Source organism: Cyprinodon tularosa, unplaced genomic scaffold (assembly GCF_016077235.1).
Source record: "Cyprinodon tularosa strain WSP-4 unplaced genomic scaffold, ASM1607723v1 ctg390, whole genome shotgun sequence".
In the NCBI taxonomy this organism is placed as follows: domain Eukaryota; kingdom Metazoa; phylum Chordata; class Actinopteri; order Cyprinodontiformes; family Cyprinodontidae; genus Cyprinodon; species Cyprinodon tularosa.
In genome coordinates this window covers 895,263-921,112 of record NW_024039108.1, presented here as the reverse complement: position 1 = coordinate 921,112, position 25,850 = coordinate 895,263, and the positions used below count along the sequence as shown (strand labels likewise).

Genomic DNA, 25,850 nt, shown 5'->3' with positions numbered 1-25,850 from the left:
CTGGACTTAAAATAATTTTTATTTTTTTACTGATTAACGCTAATTTCATTAAATCACTGTGAATGTACTAGTTTTAGGTATAGATAATGATCCACTAATTATTCCTTTCGCGACCTCGCTTGGGATAAGAGTGATGGATGCATGGATGATTATTCCTTGCTGACCTGACTTCTCCTTTAAAGTCGTAGGGAAATCATATTTAAATGTCAAATCATTCTGGCTTAAACATGTTTATAACTGTACTTTTTATCAGACAATATTTTCCCAAAATTTAGAACATTTCTATTTTTAAAATCAGTTTTTTTCCCCATTGTCTGATGCAGGCCAGTTAGTTATACGTCAGCGTGAACACCTTAATTCGGCCAATCATATTTCAACAGTCATCTGTCAATCAAATCTTTTCAGTCATAGCATCTTGATTCATATGTTGCAGCAAATATACGCAATGGTTGAAATAAGAATAATTTCCTTTCCCATTGAGTTCCGTCCCAGTGTTCACGGGGATGGACGTCTGTGTCTTCAGCAGGTGTAGAGCTAACAGAACTGGCACCGTTGCGAGGCAAGGGCTCAAACATGTATGACTGGAAGCCTTCTACACCAAACCAAGCTTCTGCTGCCCTGGCGTCCTCTTCCACAACATCTTCGTCCCCGCTTTCCTCCTCTAAATAAAAAATGTATGATGGAGGAGACTCATCCACGACCTCCGACACTAAACTCTTGCATGTTTCCTCTGTCGATAGCGTTCCTCATTTCTAAGTCACCAATTTAGTGCTACTTGGTCCCAATGGAGTTTTCCATTGGGAATCTAAGGGTGTGCATGCGCAGAAAAGGGACGGCCTTACGAAAACATATCACCAGAATGATTGACATTTAGGAGGACCCCATATTTTAATGATCCACCCGGGTACAGAACATCCTCCCCATACCTTTAACCAAATCTAAAAATGTCAAACTGCTTTATTTCCTCTTTATAAAATAACAATTTGGTTGTCTTGTTTTGTATGTGTGTGTTATAGGTTTCCATTTTAAGTGGAAAGGATCTAAAATCTGTACTGAACCTGACCGGGGATCAGGTATGTGATCACTTCCACCTTAAAGGAGGATTAATTAGCTCTGTGCTTAATGGGACTGTACAGGGGTCAAAGGTTAGGGATACAGTAAGCCCTGTTGATGTTGTTTCTTTGTGGTTCCAGCTCTGCTTTTTAAGCTGGAGGTGATAGATTGACTATTTATACATATAACGGCAGTTTTACATTTACATTAACCACATAAAAAAAAAATTGGGGATGAATCATGTTGCTTATTTTAGCAGCAGCACAAAGTCCTCCTTTTATACTCTGCCTCTATGATGGAAACTTCTTCCTACTGACCTTTAGTTTAAGGTGGCTTTTGGACCATGCATAATAAGCTCTTTTTTTTTTTAACCATTTTTCAAAGACTGCGTCATAACAGCACTGTTACTGCTGTAATATCTATTTATACCCTTTAAACTTTTTTTTCCACATTTACAGCCACAGCTTAAAGCGTTTCAGTTAGATATTACATGAAAGGCCACCACGAGTAGAACATGACTGGGTTTTGGAAAGAAAGGGCTGCGTTGTTTTATTTTTTTTTTTGTCTTTGGAACAAAACCCGAAAAGTGTGTCGCAGTTTTGTTTTTTTTAACCTCTTTTCAAACTTTTCCCCCTAAGATGAATTCTTACTGAGTTTGTTGGTTTACAAACACAAAACAATGCATCTGGTCTCACTTCAAACATTGCAGACTGATCAGCCAATCACGTTGCAGTATTATGGTTTAAGGCGGAACCTCTAGCTGGGATGACACACCGTCCACTAGAGGCGCCTCTATTCATTCTTACAGTAGCAGCCAATCAAAATGGCCCTTCCCAGCCGAATGGCAGCGAATGGCAGCCGAATATCCCCTCCAACTTCCAGCCACCGGAGTAACCCCCCCCTTGGGAAAGATGAATGGATCCAGAGTAGAGCATGTTAACGAAGCGAAGCGCTGTGCAATTTTCCGCTCAGGAGGATGTTCGCTCATTCGCTCCGCCGCATTAAGTTGCGCCAGGACGCTCCGCTTAAAATCCTCTCCGCGCTCACCTTAAATTTCCTGCTGCTCCGGCAAAATCACTCCAGGCTTGATCAAATTTTCAGGAGAAGGCATTTCTTGCCAAGGCCCTGTGATACACGACGTTTAATTTAATGATGTGACTGATAGATTTGTATTTTCTTATTTAACTAGCTGTTGAATTAACGCACTACACTAAAAACAGACACTTCACTGAAACAAAGAGATAAATATCGTAGTGACATACCCTGTCTTCAAAAGTAGTTTTACATTTCTCTACATTGGAAATCAGAAGACTTCACATGTTTCATTCGTCTTTCTTTTTCAGAAACCTAATAGGTTCCTTCTTTCTTTATGTCTTCTAAATATGTCCAATTTAATAATGTTGAAATTGGTTTATTTAGGCAATATATTATAAAACTGATATAGTAAATTGTTAAAATCAAATGATTTAGTACTTTTTTAATTCAGCATATTGTAAAATATAATTGTCAGTTGATTGATAATGGAAAACCTTTTTCTAGGTGGAGGGGGTAGCATGAGCTGTCATTGAAAGTGGTCTGTGTGAAGCCCCTGGCTGAAGCTTTGCTCTGTGGGTGTGTGCTCACCGCTGGTCAGCTCAGCTGCATAAACACTCTTTAGTCTTTGTGCTGTAAGCTTTACTTAGACTGATAAATCCAGCCAGCGATTCCATTTTCAAATAAAATCTGTTCTCCAGGGACCAAGGTACTGACTCATGCTGCTTTTTTGTTAGCGGTTAGAGGGAGAGAATGGAGACGTCATTTTTTAAACTTTTTTCCAAATAAAAAAACCTGTATAGGGAACATTTTTATTCTTTGCTTTGGGAAATCATTTCTTAGGGTATTAGAGTGAATATCATAATGTTGAGAATTTAACTTTTCTTTTTTATATATAATTTGAAATACTAGAATTTTAACACAATTTCAGATAAGTTTATTTCAATAGCTCCAATTCACAACACGTCATTTCAAGGCACTTTACATTTCACCAGATCATACAGTCAGATTGATTAAAAAGTTTTCTATCTAAGGAAAACCACCTGATTGCATCGACTCATTAACTTGAAGGCAATCCCTCACACTAAGCATGCTTGTAGCGACAGTGGAGAGGAAAAACTCCCTCTTAACAGGAAGAAACCTCCAGCAGAACCAGGCTCAGTGTGAGCGGCCATCTGCTGAGGCCGACTGCGGTTCAAGGAGACAGAAGCAGAGATACAAAAAGCAGCTGTAAAAGGCGGCCCAGTCCAGGGAACACACAGCCAGGCAGACGAGCTCCGAGCCAGCTCCCATGTCAGAGGATGAAGAGAGCACATCCAGCCAGTTACAGTCAGAGAAACAGGACTACACTGAAAAACAGGCCAAGCTCCAACATCTATAAACAAAGGTGTTGATGTCAGCAGCACAGTTGATATTTCTCTCCAGGATGGAGTCACAGCCAAACAGGAACAGACCAGATGAAGCTACTATGAGAAAAAGCAGAGAGAGCAGAACGTTAGAGATTGAACTAACAGATTCTGCAGAGTGGGAGAATAGAGATAGAATGAAGCAGAATGATGAAATGGGGGTCCCTATGTCCTCTAGAAATTTAAGCCTATAGCCGCATACGTAAACATGTTCAGGGCCAACAGTCACTCTGTGCTTGTCTTGCTTTTGTTTTAAAAACATGCAATAGAAATTTCTTGAATGAGTGTATTTGCCCTGAATCTAAACAGCTGAAAAAGATGATCTTCCAGTGAAATTAGTATTTTTGCCCCTAAAATAATAAAATTAGATATTTAGGACTGCGATGGACTGGTTACTGTCATGATGGGTTCTCTAAAGTGACCCAAGTATGCAGAACACCACGGAGAAGGAAACTGGTTGAAAGATTAACAATGTTTATTGTCACAAGCACATGGAAATAATTGGAACAGTTCAGGCAGGGGGCTGGTTCACTGGGGACTGTGCAAGGAAGGGAAGAAGGCTGGTAGCTGAGTTCAGGTGTGGTGTGGCTAAGCATCTAGCTTAGGGTTAGTTTGGCAGTCCTGGGTTGGAGCTTCCAGCTCACTGCAGAGAGCAACAGGGGAAAACACGGAGGGACTTTTAGGCTGAGCTTCCAGCTCACCGTAGGGAACAACAGGGGAAATCCACATGGGAACCTCTAGGGAAACTCCACATAGGGGTCGTCAGGTTTCAACCACGTAGGAATCTTTGGGTTGGCTCACCAGGGCAGCTTAGCAGGTTGGTTCTCCAAGAGCTTCAGGCTTGAGACTGGTTTCCTGTGATGCAGCTCTCCCAGAGCTGCAGACCAGAGACAGGTTGCCAGAGAGACAGCTCTTCCAGAGCTTCACGAGGAGACAGGAGGTTAAGCTCATCCAGAGCTTTCACGAAGAGACAGGAGGTTAAGCTCATCCAGAGCTTTCACGAAGAGACAGGATTCCTGTGAGGCAGAGACAAGGAAGAATTAGATTCTAATCTCACAATAAAGATAGCAAAGATTCTTCTGTAACAGAGGCTCAGAAAGCTAACCAACTAAGATCAACACTGCGGCGTGGAATCCAGGTCTGAAGGCAGCTTAAATACTGTGGTCCTCCTGATTAGTAGATCAGCCACAGGTGTGTGAGAGGCTCAGCTCAGGAGGACCCACGGCGCACTCTGCTGGAGGCAGAGGGTAATCTCCAGAACCTGACAGTGACTCCAGCCCTAAGGAAAAGACAAAGAGAGCAGAAGAGGATCCTCGGCGCCCTGTAGTGGGCAAGCCTGAGGATCCCAACAGTTACCTGTCGAGGGTGGACCCCGCCTCTCGCCCATTGACACTCACGACCCCAGCAGGGATAAAGTGTGACAGCAAATGGATGGATGGATAGATAGATATTATGCATTTGAAATATAATTAAACTTTTTAAAAATGTTTTTGAATATAGATAATCTTCATAAATTCTCAATCTCTTCCTTATTTGTTCAAAGCAAAAAAAGAAACAAAAAAACACCCAAATCTTTCAAGAAAAATGGACTTACTTGAATTCAAACTCTTTGCAACTTTATATTTGTGGAAAAATATAAATATAACATCTAAGAGCGGTGAAAACATTGACAAGTTAAATACTTCTGCTCAGATGTTAGAAAAAACATCAAAGAGAAATCTATGGAAGTTTGAAAACATTTTAAATGGAGGATGAGCAAAAAGACTGAATGGACTAATGTTAAACAGATCCTGAATGAAAACAATTAGGCTCATGTGAAAGGCGATTTTCTATGAGAAGACACATTTATCAAGTAATCTGTTTCTTTTTCTTCTCTTCATTTAATTCTTTTGCAGTGCAACATAGTCAGGATACCACAATTTATAATTATATTTATTTGCTTTAATTGAACATAAAAAGTAAAGCTAGTAGTTTGTGAAGTTTAGAAATCGTTTTAGTTCTTTTAATTACTTCAATCCTACAGGAGCTCAAACTTTGAGTTTCTGTGAAAAGGGAGAAAAAAGGACGCTGGGGGATTGTGGGATTGAGAGATTTTAAGCAAATCTTCTAGAGTGGTAGTGGTGGAGGAGACAGGAGATGAAAGGCAGAGGAAAAAAAATGAAGGAAAGAGAAGGATCTGTGCACCATGGTGTGATTACAGGCTAACTGGGCCCTTTTTAAAATGTATTCCAGATGGGGTCTTACTATGGCTACGCGGTGGCGGCCACTGACATCAACAACGACGGGTAAGCGGAGGGAGGCGCGGTGACACAAACGGTGGCAGAAAATAGAGGGAGGTAAAATGAGAGCAGAGAAAATACAGCAGAAGCTGAATGTTTGTGGGGACTTCCCATCATGGAGTCACTCTTAACTTTCAAACACGTCATGAAACTTTTCCCCTCCTATCATTTACTTCCTATTTTGTTCATTATTGGAGCTATTTATGCTTAAACCCTGGTGGAGTTACACTGGAAAAACGATCTAGAGATAAGTAAAAATTTCTTAGATGAAGTGCATTTATCCTTAATTTGAGTAGTATTTTTACTCTTAAAATAAGATAGTTTATATGCACTTGAAATAAGACAACGCAATTGTGTTTTCTTATTTTAAGTATAAATTGTCTTGTTCCATTGGAAAAATTTCTCTTACCTCCTCAATCCAATAACAAATGCACTTATGTTAAGAAAAAATGACTTATCTAGATTTCGATTTTTTCCAGTATATAAAGTATATTATCCCTGTTCTAATTACTCTCCTCTCTGTATTGATCCATGAAATTCTCTTTCACAAACAGTTTTGATGACCTCGTTGTTGGTGCTCCAACATTCATGCGCCCCGGGCTCAACGGGCGCCTGGAGGAGCTGGGGAAGGTGTACGTTTACCTCCAGAGGGGCCCGCTGCATCTGGAGCCAGCTCAAACCCATCTCCTGGGCTCCGAGGTGTTTGGTCGTTTTGGCACCTCTCTGGCTCCTCTGGGTGATCTCAACCAGGATGGCTTCAATGGTACATCTTCACCTTTTACTGAATGACGACAAGCATCCCCTGATAAAAAATCTATGGGTTTTTTTCAAACTTGAGATGTTTTTCTAGGTTTTTAGGTTTATATCTTCTATTAACTGGGTTTGTTTGAGTAGATGTGAACACATCAATCACACCAGGGGTTGGACCAAAACAACAAAACTAAGAGCCCCTCCTCAAAACACGTGGATGGTCTTCCAATTAAACTCTAGAAGTTATTAATGAGGAGTTGGGTTATAACACACCTTTTAAAGTTTGGAACATTTCATGGAGCTCTGAAGAGTCTGGCACAGCTACAAATCCATCCAGACACAGACATCTACTTAAAACTGAAATGTAGAGGAGACACATTCAAGAGGAGCAGCAGAGCTCCATGAGTTGAGAGAAAATGTCAGTCAAAGAGAACAAATTTTAGTCACAAAGTCCACAAATCTGGGCTTGGTGAGGCAACAATGAATTCAGATCCCGATTTAAGATGTTTAGGCAACAGTAGACATGTGTCAGAAAGTGCTTTGATCAAATTAACCCATAATTACACATGGTGGTGGCAGCATGAGATGCAAAAGATGCTTTTCCTCATCATTTACAGGGAACAAGATGGATCAAAATAGAACAATGCTGCATGAAAACCTGCAGAAGACATACAGGAGAGATTAGATCATGTTTTTTCATGTTACTCAAGCAACCAAAAAGATGAATATACACCTGCTGTATATTTAATTGATGAACGAAATTAGGGGTAAAACCTACAGTAGCAACTTATGTTCAAACTTTTTATCCAATCCTGCTTAGAGTAAGTTATTTTCCGAAGAACAATGGACGGGATAGTCACAGTCTGTAGCTGTAGCAACGCTGGCAGAGATGTCGCACAGTGACTGGTGGCACTAATGCAGTCAAAAGTGGTTCAGTAAAGTGTTTACCTTATGTTCCTCTCATAAGGGCTATTTGCTTTTTACAGTTAAGCCGGGCAAACACTGTGCGATATTTTCAATCGTTGCACGCAGCTACAGCTCACACTTTACGACGCAGGTTGTCAAGGTTTGGTTGAGGTTTGAGGACCCAAATGCAGAGGCAGAGAGGCTGAGGAGACTTCTTGTAGTTTAATGGAGTGAAACAGTAAACAAAGGCAGGAATCCAAAAATCCAACTAATAATGAAAAGAAAACCAGAACAGCATGGGAGAACAGCAAAGACAAGGAACCAACAAAGAGTGACAGCAGAGGGAGAGTAAATATAGCTGACTTGAGACAAAGCAAGGGTTAATGAGCTGACAAGGAGCAGGTGTGAGAGGAGACAACGAGGGAGTCAAGGGGAAAGGAACACACACACACATGAGGGCAACAGAAAAACCTGAGAACTAACATAAATCTAGAAACTACAACAAAATAGGAATTAAACCAATAAAACTAGAAAGCAAGGAGCAAAGTAAAGCACAACAGAGCCAAGACCATGATACAGGTTTTTTTTTTTTGGTTGTTTTTTAACAGTGTCCTGTCTGGCAATGTTGCAATAAGAATAATTGTCTTGGTGCCAAAAACGAGCCAAAGAGATTTTGCTTTCACAAGTGGAGCAGTACAGCTATTGCTATAGTGTTTCGCTTGATTATGCATATAAATAGGTTTATAATAATTCATGCTGGGAGTATTGCAGATTATATTGACAATGCAATGTAGGTAGAACAGGAAAAGAAAAACAATAAAAAGGAGAAAATATGAAAGAAAGAGGAGATAAAAGGGAGATAATGATAAAACATCTTCAGTCTGCTTCATCACCCGCAAAGAGATGTAAAAAGAACAGCACAACCAAATATAGTATAAGAAATACAATAAAGTACCACCTTGATACCAAGGGCGTAGGTTTGATTTCAACTTTGGTAGGGACACTATTCTTCAGTTTCATTGGTCCTTTGCAAAAAATATGCATGCTCTTTTTTATGCTTAATGTGAGCTTCAGGGCTCATTTTGTTTAAAGAGAACAGCAGCATTTCTTGCTACATTAATACAAATCTTATAAGCACTACATGCACTAGATGCTGTTTATCAATATTTAAAGCATAAATGGCTCTGATGAATGTGGAATTAGGACTTTTTTCACTTTGAAAGGGATTGCATTTAAATTTACCTGCGACTAAGACAGTGTCTGTTTAACCAAATATAGTCTGTAATATGTGGATTTATCCTGTGTTTTTTTCTGAAGATAGAGAATTGTGCAGAGGTAAAACCCACTCTTATTTTTTTTTTTATCTAATATGCTCTCTCTGGATCATGCAAAATAATACATTCAAGGGACAGCAAATAAATGTATTGTATTTACATGTGCACTGGAACTAGAAGAGGAACTGACACTGAGCATTTAAAATATTAATATTAGAAGTTGTACATCTGGGCTGTAGTTACTCTGTGTAGCTAATTTCATGTATTTTATCTATGGCTGAAACAATTAGTCATATTAACAAATTATTTAAATAATCGTGAACTAATTTAGTAATTGATTAATCGTAAACTGGAGTATAGGGCCACTAAAATGTGCCTTTAGCTGACAGAGCGACCCACTTAGAGCAGGAATTATACCAAGATTGTAAAAAAATATGTAAACATTTTGCATTTAAGAAGTAAAAAAAAAAAAAGTTTTTGTCTGTCAATATTCTCCATCCAGAACTCCTCCAAAGGAAACGTTTAAACCTTTCTGTTTCACCTGGTTTCATTTCATAAAAGATCTTCTTTCAGGAGCCTTTGGCTATCTGATTAAAAGATAAAATAAAAGAAATCCTAACGTTGTTAACTTACATTTCTCAAGTTCCACAAATCAAAAAACTCTCTCCTGCTTCTTTACAGAACTCCAATCAGAAGCGTTCGCCTGTTTTAGCGTAGATAATTTTTTTAAATTTGGACTAGTTTCGTAGCCCAATATTAATTTATTTTAGCGTCTTTTTTTCGCGCTCCAAGCACCCGCGCGCGCGCACATACAGACTAGAAAACACGCAATCAGAAAGAGAGAAGGCAGAATAATCAGAGAGTTAAACCGCACAGCACAGTTGATGCGCTGCTATGTGAAAGGGAAAGGAAAGAGCAGGCAGCTGCAGCTACTAGGCAGAGAAGCTGCGAGAGGACAAGAAGCGGCGGCTGTATAGTAAATTATAAACATGTTGTTCACATCCAATTATTGGTAGGGACAAATGGGTCCGTCCAAAATTTTGGTAGGGACATGTCCCTATGGTCCCTATGCAAACCTACGCCCATGCTTGATACTATCGCTTAAGTATAAGTAGTATCATTTAATCGGACATGTATAATGTGATAGCTGAAAATCGGAATATGGGAAATCACAGAGATTAAAAGTTTACAGCTCACAATGTATGTTCTCATACTGTATGACCTGACTCTCTGATGCGATCGACCTGCTCACACTGTACATCCAAAAACCTTGTGGGACTCAGATCCGCAGTGAGATGGCGCTACTCTGACTCGTCTATCCGGAAACCAATTGAGTAGAAGAGGAATATGAAGCTTACTAGTGTGAAACGCGCTGCCTTGGCAATTTGTGCAATTTTGTGCTGAAAGCCCTAAAAAGAAAAGGCGACGACGTATTTAAACGAAGACGGCTGAGCAAACATGGCTACTACGGTCTGTTAATTTTACAGAAAGAACTCCAATTCATTCACACCCCCGCAATGCTTCTCGGTTTACGTCTGAGAGGAAGAAGAAGAATCCTTGTTTGCCACTGAGTGATTTGCCCATGACGGTCAAATGAATTTAAACGTGTTTGATTTTCTCCCGACCGTACGATTCCTGATCGGGAGGTGATCCTGAGAGGCACATCGCTCTAGTTACCCCCTGTATAATACACAATGCACCATCGGGCTGAAAGTTGGGCCGATAGAAAAATTTTCGGTCGACTGGAAAATCGGCCCGAAAAGGGCAACAAATCGTACAGTGTATGCTCGGCTTTAAGCGAAGTTGATAAACAAAGACGGAAACTTAGGAGTTAATCCACTAAAGGAAACTGATCAAATTTATAAAGAAGAAAGCAGCATGTTTTGACCTAGAATAAACACCAGGGTTAAAATGAGAAATTCCTGTTTGATCTCTGTCTTTAGACCTGGCTATCGGCTGTCCCTATGGAGGGGAGAACCAGCAGGGCTTGGTTTTCATCCATAATGGTCACGCTGGAGGCCTGATGGACGTGCCTACTCAGGTTCTGTCCGGCCAATGGGCTTCAGGCTCATTCCCTGCCGGTTTTGGCTTTAGCCTGCGAGGCAACAGGGATGTTGATCAGAACGGATACCCAGGTATAGAAAAGAACCACATTTCTTTTTAAATCCATAGTTTTGTCTTCAATTCTTTCATTTATCTAACTGCTTTTGCAGATCTGATTGTTGGTGCGTTTGGTTTGGATAAGGCTGTGCTTTACAGGTAAGGTTACCCATTTTGCATGTTTATAGTAAGTCTGGCAAAAGTATTCACAGCCAATGAAATTTGCACATTTAATCACATTATGCGGGCCTGTTTTAAAGCATTTTAGGGTTTTTATTTTGATTTTACATATGACGGATGAAAAGGACAGTGGCTAGTTTAAAGGGTTCGGTGTTGCACTGGAAAAAATCTAAATCTAGATAAGTCTTTTTTTTAAATAAGTGAATTTGTTCTTGAATTGAGGAGGTAAATATGAAGCTTTGCTGATGGAACAAGACAGTTTATATTTAAAATAAGAAAACACAATTGCATTGAATTATTACAAGTGCATGTTATCTAATTATCTTATGTTAAGAGTAAAAATATTCATTCCATTGGCAAATCATCTTATCTACCTGCTCAAATTAAGGGTAAATACACAAATACATACAATTTTTTACTTATTTCTAGTTAATTTTTCCAGTGTGGACTCGTCTGGCTTAGAGCTTTCTTCTACTTCCACTGTTTACTGTGTTATATGCAGTGAGATTAGTTCAAATAATGTTGCAAGCAAATAAATACATTTGCTCAAAGTACATTTTTTTTTCTTTAATTTTTATTTTAAGATTTTTCAAATTTTTTATATACATTTTCTTTTCTAAATGAATTCAAATTCAAATTAAAAATGTTTTTTTTTGTTTTTTCACATTTTGTTCCAAATTCCTGTTCTTTTTCATTTTTCAAAATTTCATTTGTTTATATTTTATTTATTTTCTAATTCTCTCTCATATTTTTTTCCTCACAAATTTTTTTCTAACTGTTTTTCATATTAAAATTTTTCAATTTTCTCTTTTTCAAATAAAATTCTCTACACCTCCTAGAAGGGAACTTTCCTCTGAAGTGAAGAACAAATTCACTCCTGTTGGTCTACATGAACGTTAGCGTTATTTTAATTGGTCAATTTGTGCGTCAAGAGCGAGTGAGAATGCGATCTGTAAAAACGCAGTTTAAAAAGAACGCCATTCCTTACCTTGGTTTAAAAAGGACAAATTAAAAAAAAGTTTATCTGTAAAAATGAATGAAAAAATAAAGTATTCAAAAAATTTAATATCTTTTAACAAAAACTTGGAGAAAATACATTTAGAGAACTAAGTAAAGTTACTGTGAACTTTTCTTTGATTAAGAGGTTTATTAGAAGTGTTGGATTGCCTTTTTTTTTTCAAATTTCATTTACAAAACATATAATAATTCCTACAATAATGGAACAACATTTACTCCATACATGCCTTGTATAGATTTATTTTATCAGAGCAAAATGAATTAAGAAATGCTTGCCCCATTTTTAAGATTTTAAATGATGTTGGACAAAATCTCCCATTTTATTTTAAACTAGTTAGTGTTTTGTACAGTAATAATATTTATTAGATTCCTAATCTATGTCTTTAATTAGGGCTCGGCCAATCGTGAGAGCCAGCGCCTCTCTATCAGTGGAACCAACCATGTTCAACCCAGAGGAGAAGAGCTGTTCGCTGATCACAGACGACAGAAACGTCTCAGTTTCCTGGTATGGACTCATCTGTTAATGATGGATTTGCTTTGATAAAACAATTAATCATTTGCTAGATATTCTAGCATCTAGTCATCTTTTTGGACAGAAACCTCTCAAATCCCCATAAAGTTCAAAAACAATCCAGCGGAGTCATTTTCCAAGTTTGAAGACGTTTTGTTTCCGATCCAGGAAGAGTTTTCAATTCAAAATGTAAGATTAGGCGTTGAGTTTGAGCCTTTATGCAGTAGCTCAACAAAGCCTTGATTTTGTTTAAAATACATGTAATTTAACCAGCGAATGGGTCCAACGCTTCGGAACGGGGGTCGTTTGGCTTCTTTTGTTAGCCTGCAATGACTCATACATGTAGCCTAGTAAACTAGCCCCGCCCACCAGCAGCCAAAATCAATTTTGGCCAGCGAGTGGTCTAGCCTCGATCAATGCCCCAGACCCTAGAACTGGCGGGCCAATCACAACGCAAAGATGTGTTTTGAATTTCTCGATGCAAAGTAGGCGGGTTTTGAGAGTGTGACGACAAAGCTACACGACGCTGGAGAAAGCAACAAGGAAGATGGGAAAACTATTGAATAGTTCTCTTTTGACTCAGCTGGAATCAGCTTTGGAAGGATTAGACTTGGGGTTTTCTTTGAAACGTGAGGAGGGAGAGGCTCTACGCTCATTCATTTCTAAGAAGGACGTATTCGCTGTTTTACCGAAAGGCTGTTTGTTTACACTCCACCACCAGCTTTCTGTCGCGCTTACTATGTCATAATCAGTTGCGCACAATAGGCACAGACATGGTTTGAAAGACGACAGGTTTTTCTCATTAACAATATTCTGTTGTCTCATTAATCGGGGTCAGACTACATTACACATTTAATCTCACATTTAGTCTGGTTTATCAGGCTATCATATCTGTCTATGTCTCTATGAAATACACCACTTTCAGGCTACTGTATAAAACCTATTTCTGAGATTTTGAATTGAAAAAGCTTACTGGATAAGAACTTGGATTCAAAGTCCGGTTGATTTTTTATTTTTTTTTTCTTCTTTGGGATGATTATGACCTGGATGACTGAGAATCTTTCCCAGCAAACCTTTCAAATATAAGCGCTTCTTTAAATCCTTTTTGAAAAATGTTAATGATCTTCTCCAGCTGCTTCACTGATGGAGCAAATGGTTTTGGTGTTGGATCAGCAACATCTGAATATCGGCTTCTTTTACCAAAATTACAAGTATTCTTTTACTGTATTTTTTTCTGTGTTTGTTTTTATTTCTCTGGTAAAAAGAAGTAGACATGAGAAAACGAGCAAAAAGTCCTGTTTATCAGTTAGTGTAGGTGCCTAACATGGGTTGTTAACTTTCTAAATGTACCAGTAAAGTACCAGACGGGTTCAGTAATAGGATTTCACTCTAGTTTTTACACCCTTCATGATTTCCTATGTTTTTGTTTTATGCGAAAACTTTCCCCCGAGTCTTACCAGGTTGATGCTTTATAGAATTCAAAGTTACCTAAACAAATCAATCTGATTACTCCAAGTTAGATCCAAAGCACCTCATCAAGAAACAAAACCCATCTGATTAAGGTGCTGGTGAAGATTCTCGGTCATCTAGGTCATAGTCTTCCCAAAAAAGTTAACAACAATCCACTGGACTTTGTTTTCCAAGTTTGAAGACATTTCGCTTCCCATCATGCCAACAATGCCCCTAACGACCCCCTTTTCAGAGGCATAGACCAGTATTATGTTTTGCAGGCTGACAAAGAACCCAACGACTCCCCATTACTAAGGGGCAGACCTGTTCGTCCCCTTCAATTTGCATTGAACTGGAAGAACAGGTCCATTGCATGAGCCAAAACAAGGCTTTGTTGGGCTATGAAGCATTGAATTCCAAGCTATGAAACCTGGAACTCAACACTATTTCTGACATTTTCAATTAAAAACCCTTCCTGGATGGAAAGCGAAACGTCTTCAAATGTGGAAATCAAAGTGCAGTTGGATGGATGGATGGATGAACGGATGGATGGATGGACAAATGGATGATGGATCAATCGATGGTTAAATTGATGATTGATGGATGAATTGATCACCACATATGCTCTATCAGGTCACCATGGATACCAATGTTTCCTGGCAGTGAACCTTCAGATCGCCCTCCCCTCTCTGCAGCTCCACTGATCCTTGTTCCGACCTTTCAGTTGTTCAGAAAAGGAAAACTTTGCTGAAAATGGTCTTTAAAATGGCTTTTTTTCCAATTTTGGGAAGTGGAAACATCACGATAAGCACTTTTTCTGGAACTTAGGCTAATCTTGTTAACAATCCCTGCTCATGGGTAATTTCAAAACCCTCTACCTAAAGACATTTCTCCAATCTGAACATTTGACCACCAAATTACAGACAATTCCAGCTTCCCCAAGGACCAACTTCAGCATCCAGAGTATACGGCTGATTTGAGTTATTCTGTGATTAAATCCCAGCTAATAACTGAGAGCCATGAAATGAACATCCTGGGCATTTATTGCATACAGGTGCTGGTCATAAAATTAGAATATCATGAAAAAGTAGATTGATTTCAGTAATTCCATTTAAAAAGTGAAACTTGTATATTATATTCATACATTACATACAAACTCATATATTTCAGGTGTTTATTTTGTTTAATTTTGATGATTACAAATGACAACAAATGAAAATCTCAAATTCATCATATCAGAAAATTAGAATATTGTGAAAAGGTTCAAAATTGATGGCCCCTGGTGCCACACTCTAATCAGCTAATTAACTCAAACCACCTGCAAAAGCCTTTAAATGGTCTTTCAGTCTAGTTCTATAGGCTACACAATCATGGGGAAGACTGCTGACTTGACAGTTGTCCAAAAGACGACCATCGACACCTTGCACAAGGAGGGCAAGACACAAAAGGTCATCGCTAAAGAGGCTGGCTGTTCACAGAGCTCAGTGTCCAAGCACATTAATAGAGAGGCGAAGGGAAGGAAAAGATGTGGTCGAAAAAAGTGTACAAGCAAGAGAGATAACCGCACCCTGGAGAGGATTGTGAAACAAAACCCATTCAAAAATGTGGGGGAGATTCACAAAGAGTGGACTGCAGCTGGAGTGAGTGCTTCAAGAACCACCACACACAGACGTATGAAAGACATGGGTTTCTGCTGTCGCATTCCTTGTGTCAAGCCACTCTTGAACCACAGACAGCGTCAGAAGCGTCTTGCCTGGGCTAAAGAGAAACAGGACTGGACTGCTGGTGAGTGGTCCAAAGTCATGTTCTCTGATGAAAGTAAATTTTGCATTTCCTTTGGAAATCAAGGTCCCAGAGTCTGGAGGAAAAGAAGAGAGGCACTTCATCCACGTTGCTTGAAGTCCAGTGTAAAGTTTCCACAGTCAGTGATGGTTTTTGGGTGCCATGTCATCTGCTGGTGTTGGTCCATTGTGTTTTCTGAGGTCCAGGGTCAACGCAGCCACATACCAGGAAGTTTTAGAGCACTTCATGCTTCCTGCAGCTGACCAACTTTTTGGAGATGCAGATTTCATTTTCCAACAGGACTTGGCACCTGCACACAGTGCCAAAGCTACCAGTACCTGGTTGAAGGACCATGGTATCCCTGTTCTTAATTGGCCAGCAAACTCTCCTGACCTTAACCCCATAGAAAATCTATGGGGTATTGTGAAGAAGAAGATGCAATACACCAGACCCAACAATTCAGAAGAGCTAAAAGCCACTATTAGAGCAACCTGGGCTATCATAACACCTGAGCAGTGCCACAGACTGATCGACTCCATGCCACGCCGCATTGCTGCAGTAATACAGGCCAAAGGAGGCCCAACTAAATACTGAGTGCTGTACATGCTCATACTTTTCATGTTCATACTTTTCAGTTGGCCAACATTTCTATAAATCCTTTGTTTTTATTGGTCTTCAGTAATATTCTAATTTTCTGATATGATGAATTTGAGATTTTCATTTGTTGTCATTTGTAATCATCAAAATTAAACAAAATAAACATCTGAAATATATGAGTTTGTATGTAATGTATGAATATAATATACAAGTTTCACTTTTTAAATGGAATTACTGAAATCAATCTACTTTTTCATGATATTCTAATTTTATGACCAGCACCTGTATGTATTTTCTACCTGCAGTGTCAGCACCAGGTTCTGCCTGGAGGCTGATGGGAAGCACCTCCCCTCTCTTTTAGGTAAGCATACACAGTGGTACAAACACACACGTGGTCCCCATTACCTTGCTTTTGTTGTGTAGCCACAAGTATGCTGGACCTCTCTGCGGTCAATTTGGCAGCTAGGATCAAGATGAAAGAGCAATTGTGTAAATACAGTGTAGGGTTTATAGAAGTGCGTGTGTGTTTATTTAAAGTCCGCTTCTCTCTACTGTCTCTGCTGTCTGAAAGTATTTTCATGTGGTCTGTTTTAAAGTCTTATATGAATCTAAATATGCTTTACAGAAAGACAATAGAGAAATCAGAGGCTTAGAGTCAATAATCACTGACTTGGTGCATGTGTGTCTTTGCATTCATGTTTATCTTGGGAAAATGTGCGTTTCTGTGTGAAATAAAAGCAATAAGAAGTGCAAATGATGGACTTTTTTTTCCCTCCCGTTGTGTATTTTTCACAACTGTGTGGCCTTTAAAGGCTTCCAGGTGGAGGTGCAGCTAGACGGCAAAAAGCGGAACCAGAAGGAGTCTGTCAGGAGGACGTTGTTCCTGGAGAGCCAGCAGCCCACCCTGCTGAAGACCTTAAGGCTCACAAACGGCGAAATGTTCTGCCACGAAGCCAAGATCTACCTGCGGGTCAGTCTTTAAACTCTGTTCGCACCTCAAAAGCAATCAAAAAATCTTATTTTGGGAAGATATATTACCAGTCTTGATGCAGGAAGCCTAGAATATCAACCAGCCAAAGTACAACAGTTTGGTTTCCTTAATAACTGATTGTTTGCCGGTGGACTTATCGTGGCTTATTTCTGAGTTTTACTGTAGCAGCCATTCAAAATTTACCTACTTTCATTGATGGGCCCTTGGCTGGTCCCTTACAGTTTCTTTTTAATCATCAATCTTTGAACTAAAAATATTCTTTTTGTCATGATTTTTGGACGTTAAGATCTAAAGAGAAGCACCATCTTCTGGTCAGATGCTGTAATTCAGTGAAAGGGTGGAGTAAATAAAATGCACACCCAGGAGAAGGAGGGGGTCACTCCAGTGGCTGGGAGTTGGAGGGGATTTTGCTGGGAGTTCCAGGGAAGTGGGCTGTCATTCTGCTGGTGTTTGACTGGGAAGGACCATTTTGAATGGCTGCTACTGTACATTTTGTACAGGTATAAACCTATGCTAACTACAGGATAATGCAAAAACACATTTCTAACCTTGGCTCTTACAAGCAGACGTTACGCAATGAGAAAACGGAAAGAATAATTAACAGATTTAGGCAATTATCCTGGTCTGTTTAGCTAACATGACAAAAACAACATGGTCTTTCAGTCTCTTCTAGAGAATAACAATCTATACTTTAACATAGATTTTCCAATAAACTGTCAACATTGCTACAGTTCCTCCGAAGAGAGGGCTGCCCCTGGTTAAACAGCTTTGAAGCAGTTGGTCGGACCATGCCAAAAAAACACAGTGATATAGTCAGTTTGATGCAGAGTCTGTGCCATGATTTAGAATTTTTTCAACACTCATAGTTATTTTCACTTAAAAATAATGAACAGTTGCAAATTGTTCAATAATAACTTAAAAACCTAACAATTGGAAAAACGAACCAAAAATGTTTCCAATATGAGAAAATTCACGAATTACATTTTCTGCATGCCACAAGCATTTCCTTTCACCCTCAGCTGGTCCTACAGTCTGTTTAGATTTTCAGAATATTTTTAGTTTACTAATCTCTACAAAATAGCCAACATCAGAGGTCACGGATTAGCGGACCGCGGTCCGGATCCGGACCTACCTAAGGCTAATCCGGACCCATCCTGATTTAAAACATTTATACATTACTGCATGTTGTCAAATTACATTGTCTAACTTCACTTGCACAGCTTCTCCAGTTAATATGGTAAAGTCCTCTGGAGTGTCGTGACCCAAAATTTGAAAAGGTTAAGATGTTGAAGTCATGTTGGTAAACATTAGATAAAGGACCGAGGGAGTTACTTAATCATTGAAATACAATTTGATTCATTCGATGACCTTTTATTTCTTCCGGGGGGGGGGTGATAACCCACCAATTTAGGTGGACCGATAATAGGTGGATTACAGAGATGTTATTTAATGCTGTACTACTATTTGTAATAACATTACAGAAATTTTATTTTTATGTTTTTATCGATATTATTTTTCATTAAGACAGATTTGTTGCTCCAAAGCCACAAATACAACCTGGAAACCACCGATAGAGATAACTATACAGAGTGAAGCATAATTCCTGCTGTAGAGCTGCTCTACTAGATCTTTCTCCAGGGCGTAAATCTCTAGTTTATCGCGTCTCTCGTGTCTCTTTCACAGGCTGAGGAGGAGTTTCGGGATAAACTCTCTCCCATTGACATCAGCCTGAACTTCAGTCTGGATCCTCTGGCACCAGATCAACACGGCCTCAGTCCCATCCTGAATTACCAGACAGAGCAGCGCGTAGAGCAGAAGGTAGGACCATTATCGACTGGTAGCGCTCCACTATAAACATGACCGTTCCAACATAATGAATGAATTATTTGTTCTCACTGGTGGTAAAATGGTGGCACAGCCTGAAGCAGTCTAAGAGTACATGAGAGTCTGCTGCATTGTTCTTAAAGTCTTAGGGAAATCATATTTAAATTTTAAATCATTCTGGCTTAAACATGTATATAAATGTACTCTTTATCAGACCTTATTTTCACAAAAGTTAGAAAATTTATATTTAAAAAAAAAAGCCTGTCTTAAAATATGTGGGGGTTTTTTAGCCTGAACACCTAAATTCGGCCAATCATATATCAACGGTCATCTGTCAATTAAAATTTTTTCGGTCATAGCATCTTGATTCATATGTCGCAGCTAATATACGCAACGGTTGAAATAAGAAATAAGAATCATTTCCTTTCCCATTGAGTTGCGTCCCAGTGTTCACAGGGATGGACGTCTGTGTCTTCAGCAGGCGTAGAGCTAACAGAACTGGCAGCGTTGCGAGGCAAGGGCTCAAACATGAACGGCTGGAAGCCTTCTACACCAAGCCAAGCTTCTGCCGCCCTGGCGTCCTCTTCCACATCATCTTCGTCCCCGCTTTCCTCCTCTAAATAAAAAATGTATGATGGACACTAAACTCTCCTCCTCTTGCATGTTTCCTCTGTCGATAGAGTTCCTTGACAGTGTCGTTTCTAATTCACCAATTTAGTGCTACTTGGTCCCAATGGAATTTCCCAGCAGCTTTATCTCATTCTGAAGATCCAGGGACTTTCTTTAAATATGCTGTTCAAGATTTTTAATTCAGTGCTTTGATTATCTAAATCAAAATGCTCAGTTTCATCTGAAGTTTTATTGTTTAGGATTGATGTTTTGGTTATGGATTAACCTTCATGCCAATCTCGAGTGTTTTGCAGCCTCTTGAAGGTTTAAGGTCTGGTTATCCTCCCGCAGCAGTTTGTCACAGTGAGCTTGTTGCAGATATTTTTGATTTATGCCCAATATTGAAGCGTGGTCTGCCCTATGTTATTCGACGCCACAACGCAAGAGGGTCAATCAGGAACCAGCTGTGGGTCTAGATACGGCCAAGGCGGTGAGGAAGTGGGGGCAAATTTGTGTGACAACGGTGGGACAATAGGGCCAAAAAGAGCGGGGATCCAGGTGGAAAAAGGGTCCCAGTCTTCTTGCGCACCTCACTCTTCTAGCTGGTCCAACTGCACGAGTCGTTTTCCACAATGGCGGTCATAAAAACAAAACAAGCTAGTAATATACCAAGCGGATGTAGATTTGACCAATCAGAGGCCTCCTGTCTGCTGCACTGTCTGCGGTCACCTACAATTTTGGAGAGGTGCAGCAGACTGTCTGCGGAGGGGGCGGGGCATATCTGCGTTAACTGCGACACACGCAGACGACCTGGTTTCTGAGTATAAATTAGCCTATAGTCCCTGATGCTGCTTATCTTCAGTTTCAGCTCTTATCTACTTCTCTGTTCAGGTCAGAAAAATAAAAGCAAAACCAGCATCCCTACAGCGTATTGTCAGTTTGGGATTGAGCATTTCTGCAAAAGGTGACACAGAAGGGCAAGTTTAATCACCCATATATGCGTGTAAACAGGAAACAGATGGTAACATAGCAGGCAGATGGGTTAGAATGAAGCCAGAGGCTTTAAAAACACTTAACATGACTTCACTTAACTCCCTCTGTGTATTAACTGCTGATCATGCGTGCTGCTTGTGTTTCTACTGTTTGGAATGAAAACTCTCATGGTGTCCAAACCTCCTTTTATCATCGGTTAAGATGAAGTAAAACTTCCCCTCACCCCCCAACCCCCCCTGCAGTTCAGCAGTAAGTTGAATCATTGACTATTTTGTTTTAAAACTTAAGTTTAGGACGTGCCAATCAGTTACTGGAGCCGAGCTGGACTGACATTTGTGGATTAATTACACACACTGCTGCACTCTCCAGGCAGGGGACCCAGCTCCACAGCAGATGTTGGATGTTCTTATGGAAGATTTTTTGCATTTTAGCACTTTTTTATTTGACTAGATTCATTTTTCTATGTTATAAAAAAAAGATTTGGCTAAATGGGGCCGGAATGTCCCGTGTAGGGCAATGCTTGTGGAACAAAAATGCCTAAATGTTTTCTCTGAAGTGTCAATGTTTCTACTTATGACGTGGCATCTGAGTTAAGTTTCTGGACTATATATATATATATATATATACATATATATATATATATATATATGTATATATATATACTTTCAGAATTGTCTTATATTGTGGCCAGTCATTTGGATACATTTGATTAGAAAGATCAGTTCTATGCAGGGTTTTGGTCAGATTTTTGTGAGAAAAAGTATTTTTCTATGGAGTGATTTTTTTTTGTGTCTATTATTGTTAAAAGCAAATGACAGATTTTCCAAAGGGAACTGTTAACAAACTTTAATCCCGATATAAAAGTTCTTGATCATTAAAAGCTTTTTGGAGTAATTTAGCTGTTTTTTTATGTATTTAAGTTTTTAAAAATTTCACTTTTTTCTAATTTTTTTTTTCTAATTTTTAAATTTTTGATTGAATTATATGGATCAAATTTTGTTTTTCTTTTTCAGACTTGCATTCTCTTCAACGCCTGATGTGTGTTGATGCGCACATTGACTAATAACATTTTTTCCCAGAGACCATGCAGAAAAATAGAAATGAGTCCTCACGCCTTACTCCAGAGGAAAACTTTTACCCAGAAGTGAATAGAATGTGATCCATATAATTCAATCTAAAATTTATAAATAAAATAAAATATAAAATGTATAGAGAAAACATCAAAGTTTCTCTCAACCTTTTTATTTTTACAACAAAAATTGAACAAAATTCCCTCCGTATGTCTGAATATTACCGTACATAATCACACCAAGTGGAGACCAAACCACTTATTCGGCCACACGCCTTGCATTTTAGGAACTAAACAGATGGTCACCACATGATGTAATAAGTCTTCTGATTTACAACAACAAAAAACGAACATACATTTTGACTACATCTCCACAACACGGCAGATCACCAAATGGTAACGGTAATGCAGGAAATTTTACTCGATACCGAAAGTGGAGGTTGGCGTTTCTCCTATACATAAAAACATGTATGGTCAGATGCTGATCCCTTAAGAGCTGCTTACTGCACCCATGAGGTCTTGATGGTTCTGTTTTCGTGTTTTATATATGGAGAACTTGAAGGTTGATGATGGAACAGCAGGTCATGGCTGTGCAAAAACACAGAGGAGACTCTGATGGCTCGGTTTGGGTGGGGCGCTGCTCATTTCTTGCACATCTGTTTATGGTCTGTTTGTGGTCCGCTGCTCAGCCGATAGGCATAGGATGAACGCCTGCAAATGAATAATTTCTAAAGGTGATCTAAGTATGTTATTGTTTTTTAAATGCCTGGAACAGCTTTTTTCTCTTGACCTGTAAAGCTTGAGAACCTTCACCATCTATTTTCAGCTTAAATGTAAGAAATGAACAGACTTTCCATCCACTGATGATCCCACCACCTAATGTTCTGCGGCCAGAGGCCGCATGGGAGACCTGTTATTTAAAGTGGTTAATAATCAGGACGCTGAAGGACTCAGAAGCTTCAAAACACATGAAGTCATTCCATGTAAGCTAAGGCAGAAACATTTCAGTATGAATTTCAATGAAAGCCGAAAGGTCGGGTTTTCCATACAGTAGATGCATACTTTCAGTTTAATTCAATTCATATTATTTATAAAGAGCAAATTCAGAACACATATCATCTCAAGGCCCTTTACAACTCACCAAATCATCCATTCAAATTTATTAAAAGTTTTCTATCTAAGGAAACCAGCTGATTGCATCGACTCGTTGACTTGAATGCAATCCCTATCACTAAGCATGCTTGTAGCGACAGTGGAGAGGAAAACTCCCTTTTAACAGGAAGAAACCTCCAGCAGAACCAGGCTTAGTGTGAGCGCCCATCTGCTTATTTCAATAAAGCACGTTGCTTTTCACATCAGACTTGTTCACAGGTTTGTTAAATTACAGCCAAAACCTTAAATGTGTTTTATTAAATGAAAATGTACACCTTCAGTTTTAGACTGCCCCCCAAAAAAGCACGCAGTTGCAGATGATTGTTTATTGGTGTACTAAGGTATTGTAGTTATGCCAATTTATATCTTCAATTCGCCCATGAGACATATTTTTTTTATTGTTTCCTCAGATTAATGCTTTCAGTTTATTTACTAAGATTTACTCCATCTACTGGTGCAAAAATGAATCACAAATAACCAAAAAGCACGCTCTCGTGCCTCCCCATCAAGCATGTTTGCACTAACAGACAATCTACATTAGCAGCCATTCAAAATTTCCCCACTTTCCTTGATGGACCCATGGCTGGTCCTCTACAATTCCTTTTTAAACATCAATCGTTGTACTAAAATATTCTTTCTGTCATGATTTGTGGACATTAAGATCTAAAAAGAAACGTCATCTCCTGGTCAGACCCTGTAATTCAGTGAAAGGGTGGAGTAAGAGTAAAAAAAATATGTAAGAGGCAGTCACACCAGTGGCTGGAAGTTGGAGGGGATTCTGCTGGGAGTTGTAGGGAAGTGGGCTGCCATTTGGCTGGCGTTTGACTGGGAAGGGCCATTTTAAATAGCCCCTACTGTAGCAGATCAATTTAGAGCAGCAGATTTATTCTGTCTTCTTAGTTTTAAATTAACGTCTCTGAGACCTGCAGCTGTAACCACGCCAGGATACGGTTCTACAGTGATTTTCAGGGCCTGAGTCAACATCATTTCAAACCAGAGTGATTGGCTACAGGAACTATACTTAACAGTTAAAGGGCTCTAAACATGTGGTGTAAAATGAAAGTAGGGCATACCAGTGAGATGTGGAAAGCTCTTCTCAAGAGTGATGTGAATCTATTAATAAACTCCAGTGTAACTAATCACCTTCACAAGACACCTAATGAATTAGGTTCACTATTATTGTTGTTATTATTTTGGTAGTGAAATTTCTTGCCACTTGTTTCTTTTTTCAAGCTTATCTGACGACTGAATCCCTGTGCGTTGGGATCATTGTAGTTTTAACTTTTCTGAGATAAGAAAATGTGGCCAGACTGACCACATTGATGAATAGGAAGTGGTAAGCTACCCAGTAAAAAGCTTCAATTATTGAATACAGGTGATCTAATTGGGAGCAGGAGGTGTTAAAGCAAGCGAAGGGTAAATGAGGTTATCAAAGGACTGAAACTCTGGTCACACAGTAAAAATATTTAACAAACTGAAACATTAAGTGAGCACAGTGGATAAGATAAACCATAAGCATGAGAAACATGATAGTGTTACTATAGTATACTGTAAAAATGTAATAGTATATCGTATAATTGTGATAGTATATTGTATAATCGTGATAGTATATTGTATAATCGTGATAGTTTATTGCATAAATGTGATAATTATATTGTATAAACTTGATAGTATGTTGTATAAACGTGATAATTGTATAAATTTGATAGTATGTTGTATAAACGTGATAGCAGGTTGTATAAACGTGATAATTATATTGTATAAACGTGATAGTATGTTGTATAAACGTGATAATTATATTGTATAAACGTGATAATTGTATAAACATAATAGTATGTTGTATAAACGTGATAGTATGTTGTATAAACGTGATAATTGTATAAATTTGATAGTATGTTGTATAAACGTGATAGCATGTTGTATAAACGTGATAATTATATTGTATAAACGTGATAGTATGTTGTATAAACGTGATAATTGTATAAACATAATAGTATGTTGTATAAACGTGATAGTATGTTGTATAAACGTGATAATTGTATAAATTTGATAGTATGTTGTATAAACGTGATAGCATGTTGTATAAACGTGATAATTATATTGTATAAACGTGATAGTATGTTGTATAAACGTGATAATTGTATAAACATAATAGTATGTTGTATAAACGTGATAGTATGTTGTATAAACGTGATAATTGTATAAATTTGATAGTATGTTGTATAAACGTGATAGCATGTTGTATAAACGTGATAATTATATTGTATAAACGTGATAGTATGTTGTATAAACGTGATAATTGTATAAACATAATAGTATGTTGTATAAACGTGATAGTATGTTGTATAAACGTGATAATTGTATAAATTTGATAGTATGTTGTATAAACGTGGTAATTGTATAAACGTGATAATTGTATAAATTTGATAGTATGTTGTATGAACGTGATAATTGTATAAATTTGATAGTATGTTGTATAAACGTGATAATTGTATAAATTTGATAGTGTGTTGTATAAACGTGATAATTATATTGTATAAACGTGATAATTGTATAAATTTGATAGTGTGTTGTATAAATGTGATAATTATATTGTATAAACGTGATAGTATGTTGTATAAACGTGATAATTGTATAAATTTGATAGTGTGTTGTATAAACGTGATAATTATATTGTATAAACGTGATAGTATGTTGTATAAACGTGATAATTGTATAAATTTGATAGTGTGTTGTATAAACGTGATAATTGTATAAATTTGATAGTATGTTGTATGAACGTGATAATTGTATAAATTTGATAGTATGTTGTATAAACGTGATAATTGTATAAATTTGATAGTGTGTTGTATAAACGTGATAATTATATTGTATAA

The 25,850-nt window shown here is 38.4% G+C and overlaps 1 protein-coding gene across 1 annotated transcript in view; it reads left to right on the top strand.

Annotated features, from left to right (window-relative positions):
- LOC119791452 (integrin alpha-5-like) overlaps positions 1-25,850 on the top strand; it is a 112,272-nt gene that overhangs the window by 40,810 nt on the left and 45,612 nt on the right. Inside the window, exons 10-18 of the mRNA XM_038297559.1 lie at positions 1,017-1,073; positions 5,724-5,776; positions 6,325-6,533; positions 10,644-10,835; positions 10,914-10,959; positions 12,389-12,502; positions 16,642-16,697; positions 17,149-17,306; positions 19,011-19,145. Coding sequence (XP_038153487.1) covers positions 1,017-1,073; positions 5,724-5,776; positions 6,325-6,533; positions 10,644-10,835; positions 10,914-10,959; positions 12,389-12,502; positions 16,642-16,697; positions 17,149-17,306; positions 19,011-19,145 — 1,020 coding nt within the window. The remainder of the gene's footprint in view (positions 1-1,016; positions 1,074-5,723; positions 5,777-6,324; positions 6,534-10,643; positions 10,836-10,913; positions 10,960-12,388; positions 12,503-16,641; positions 16,698-17,148; positions 17,307-19,010; positions 19,146-25,850) is intronic.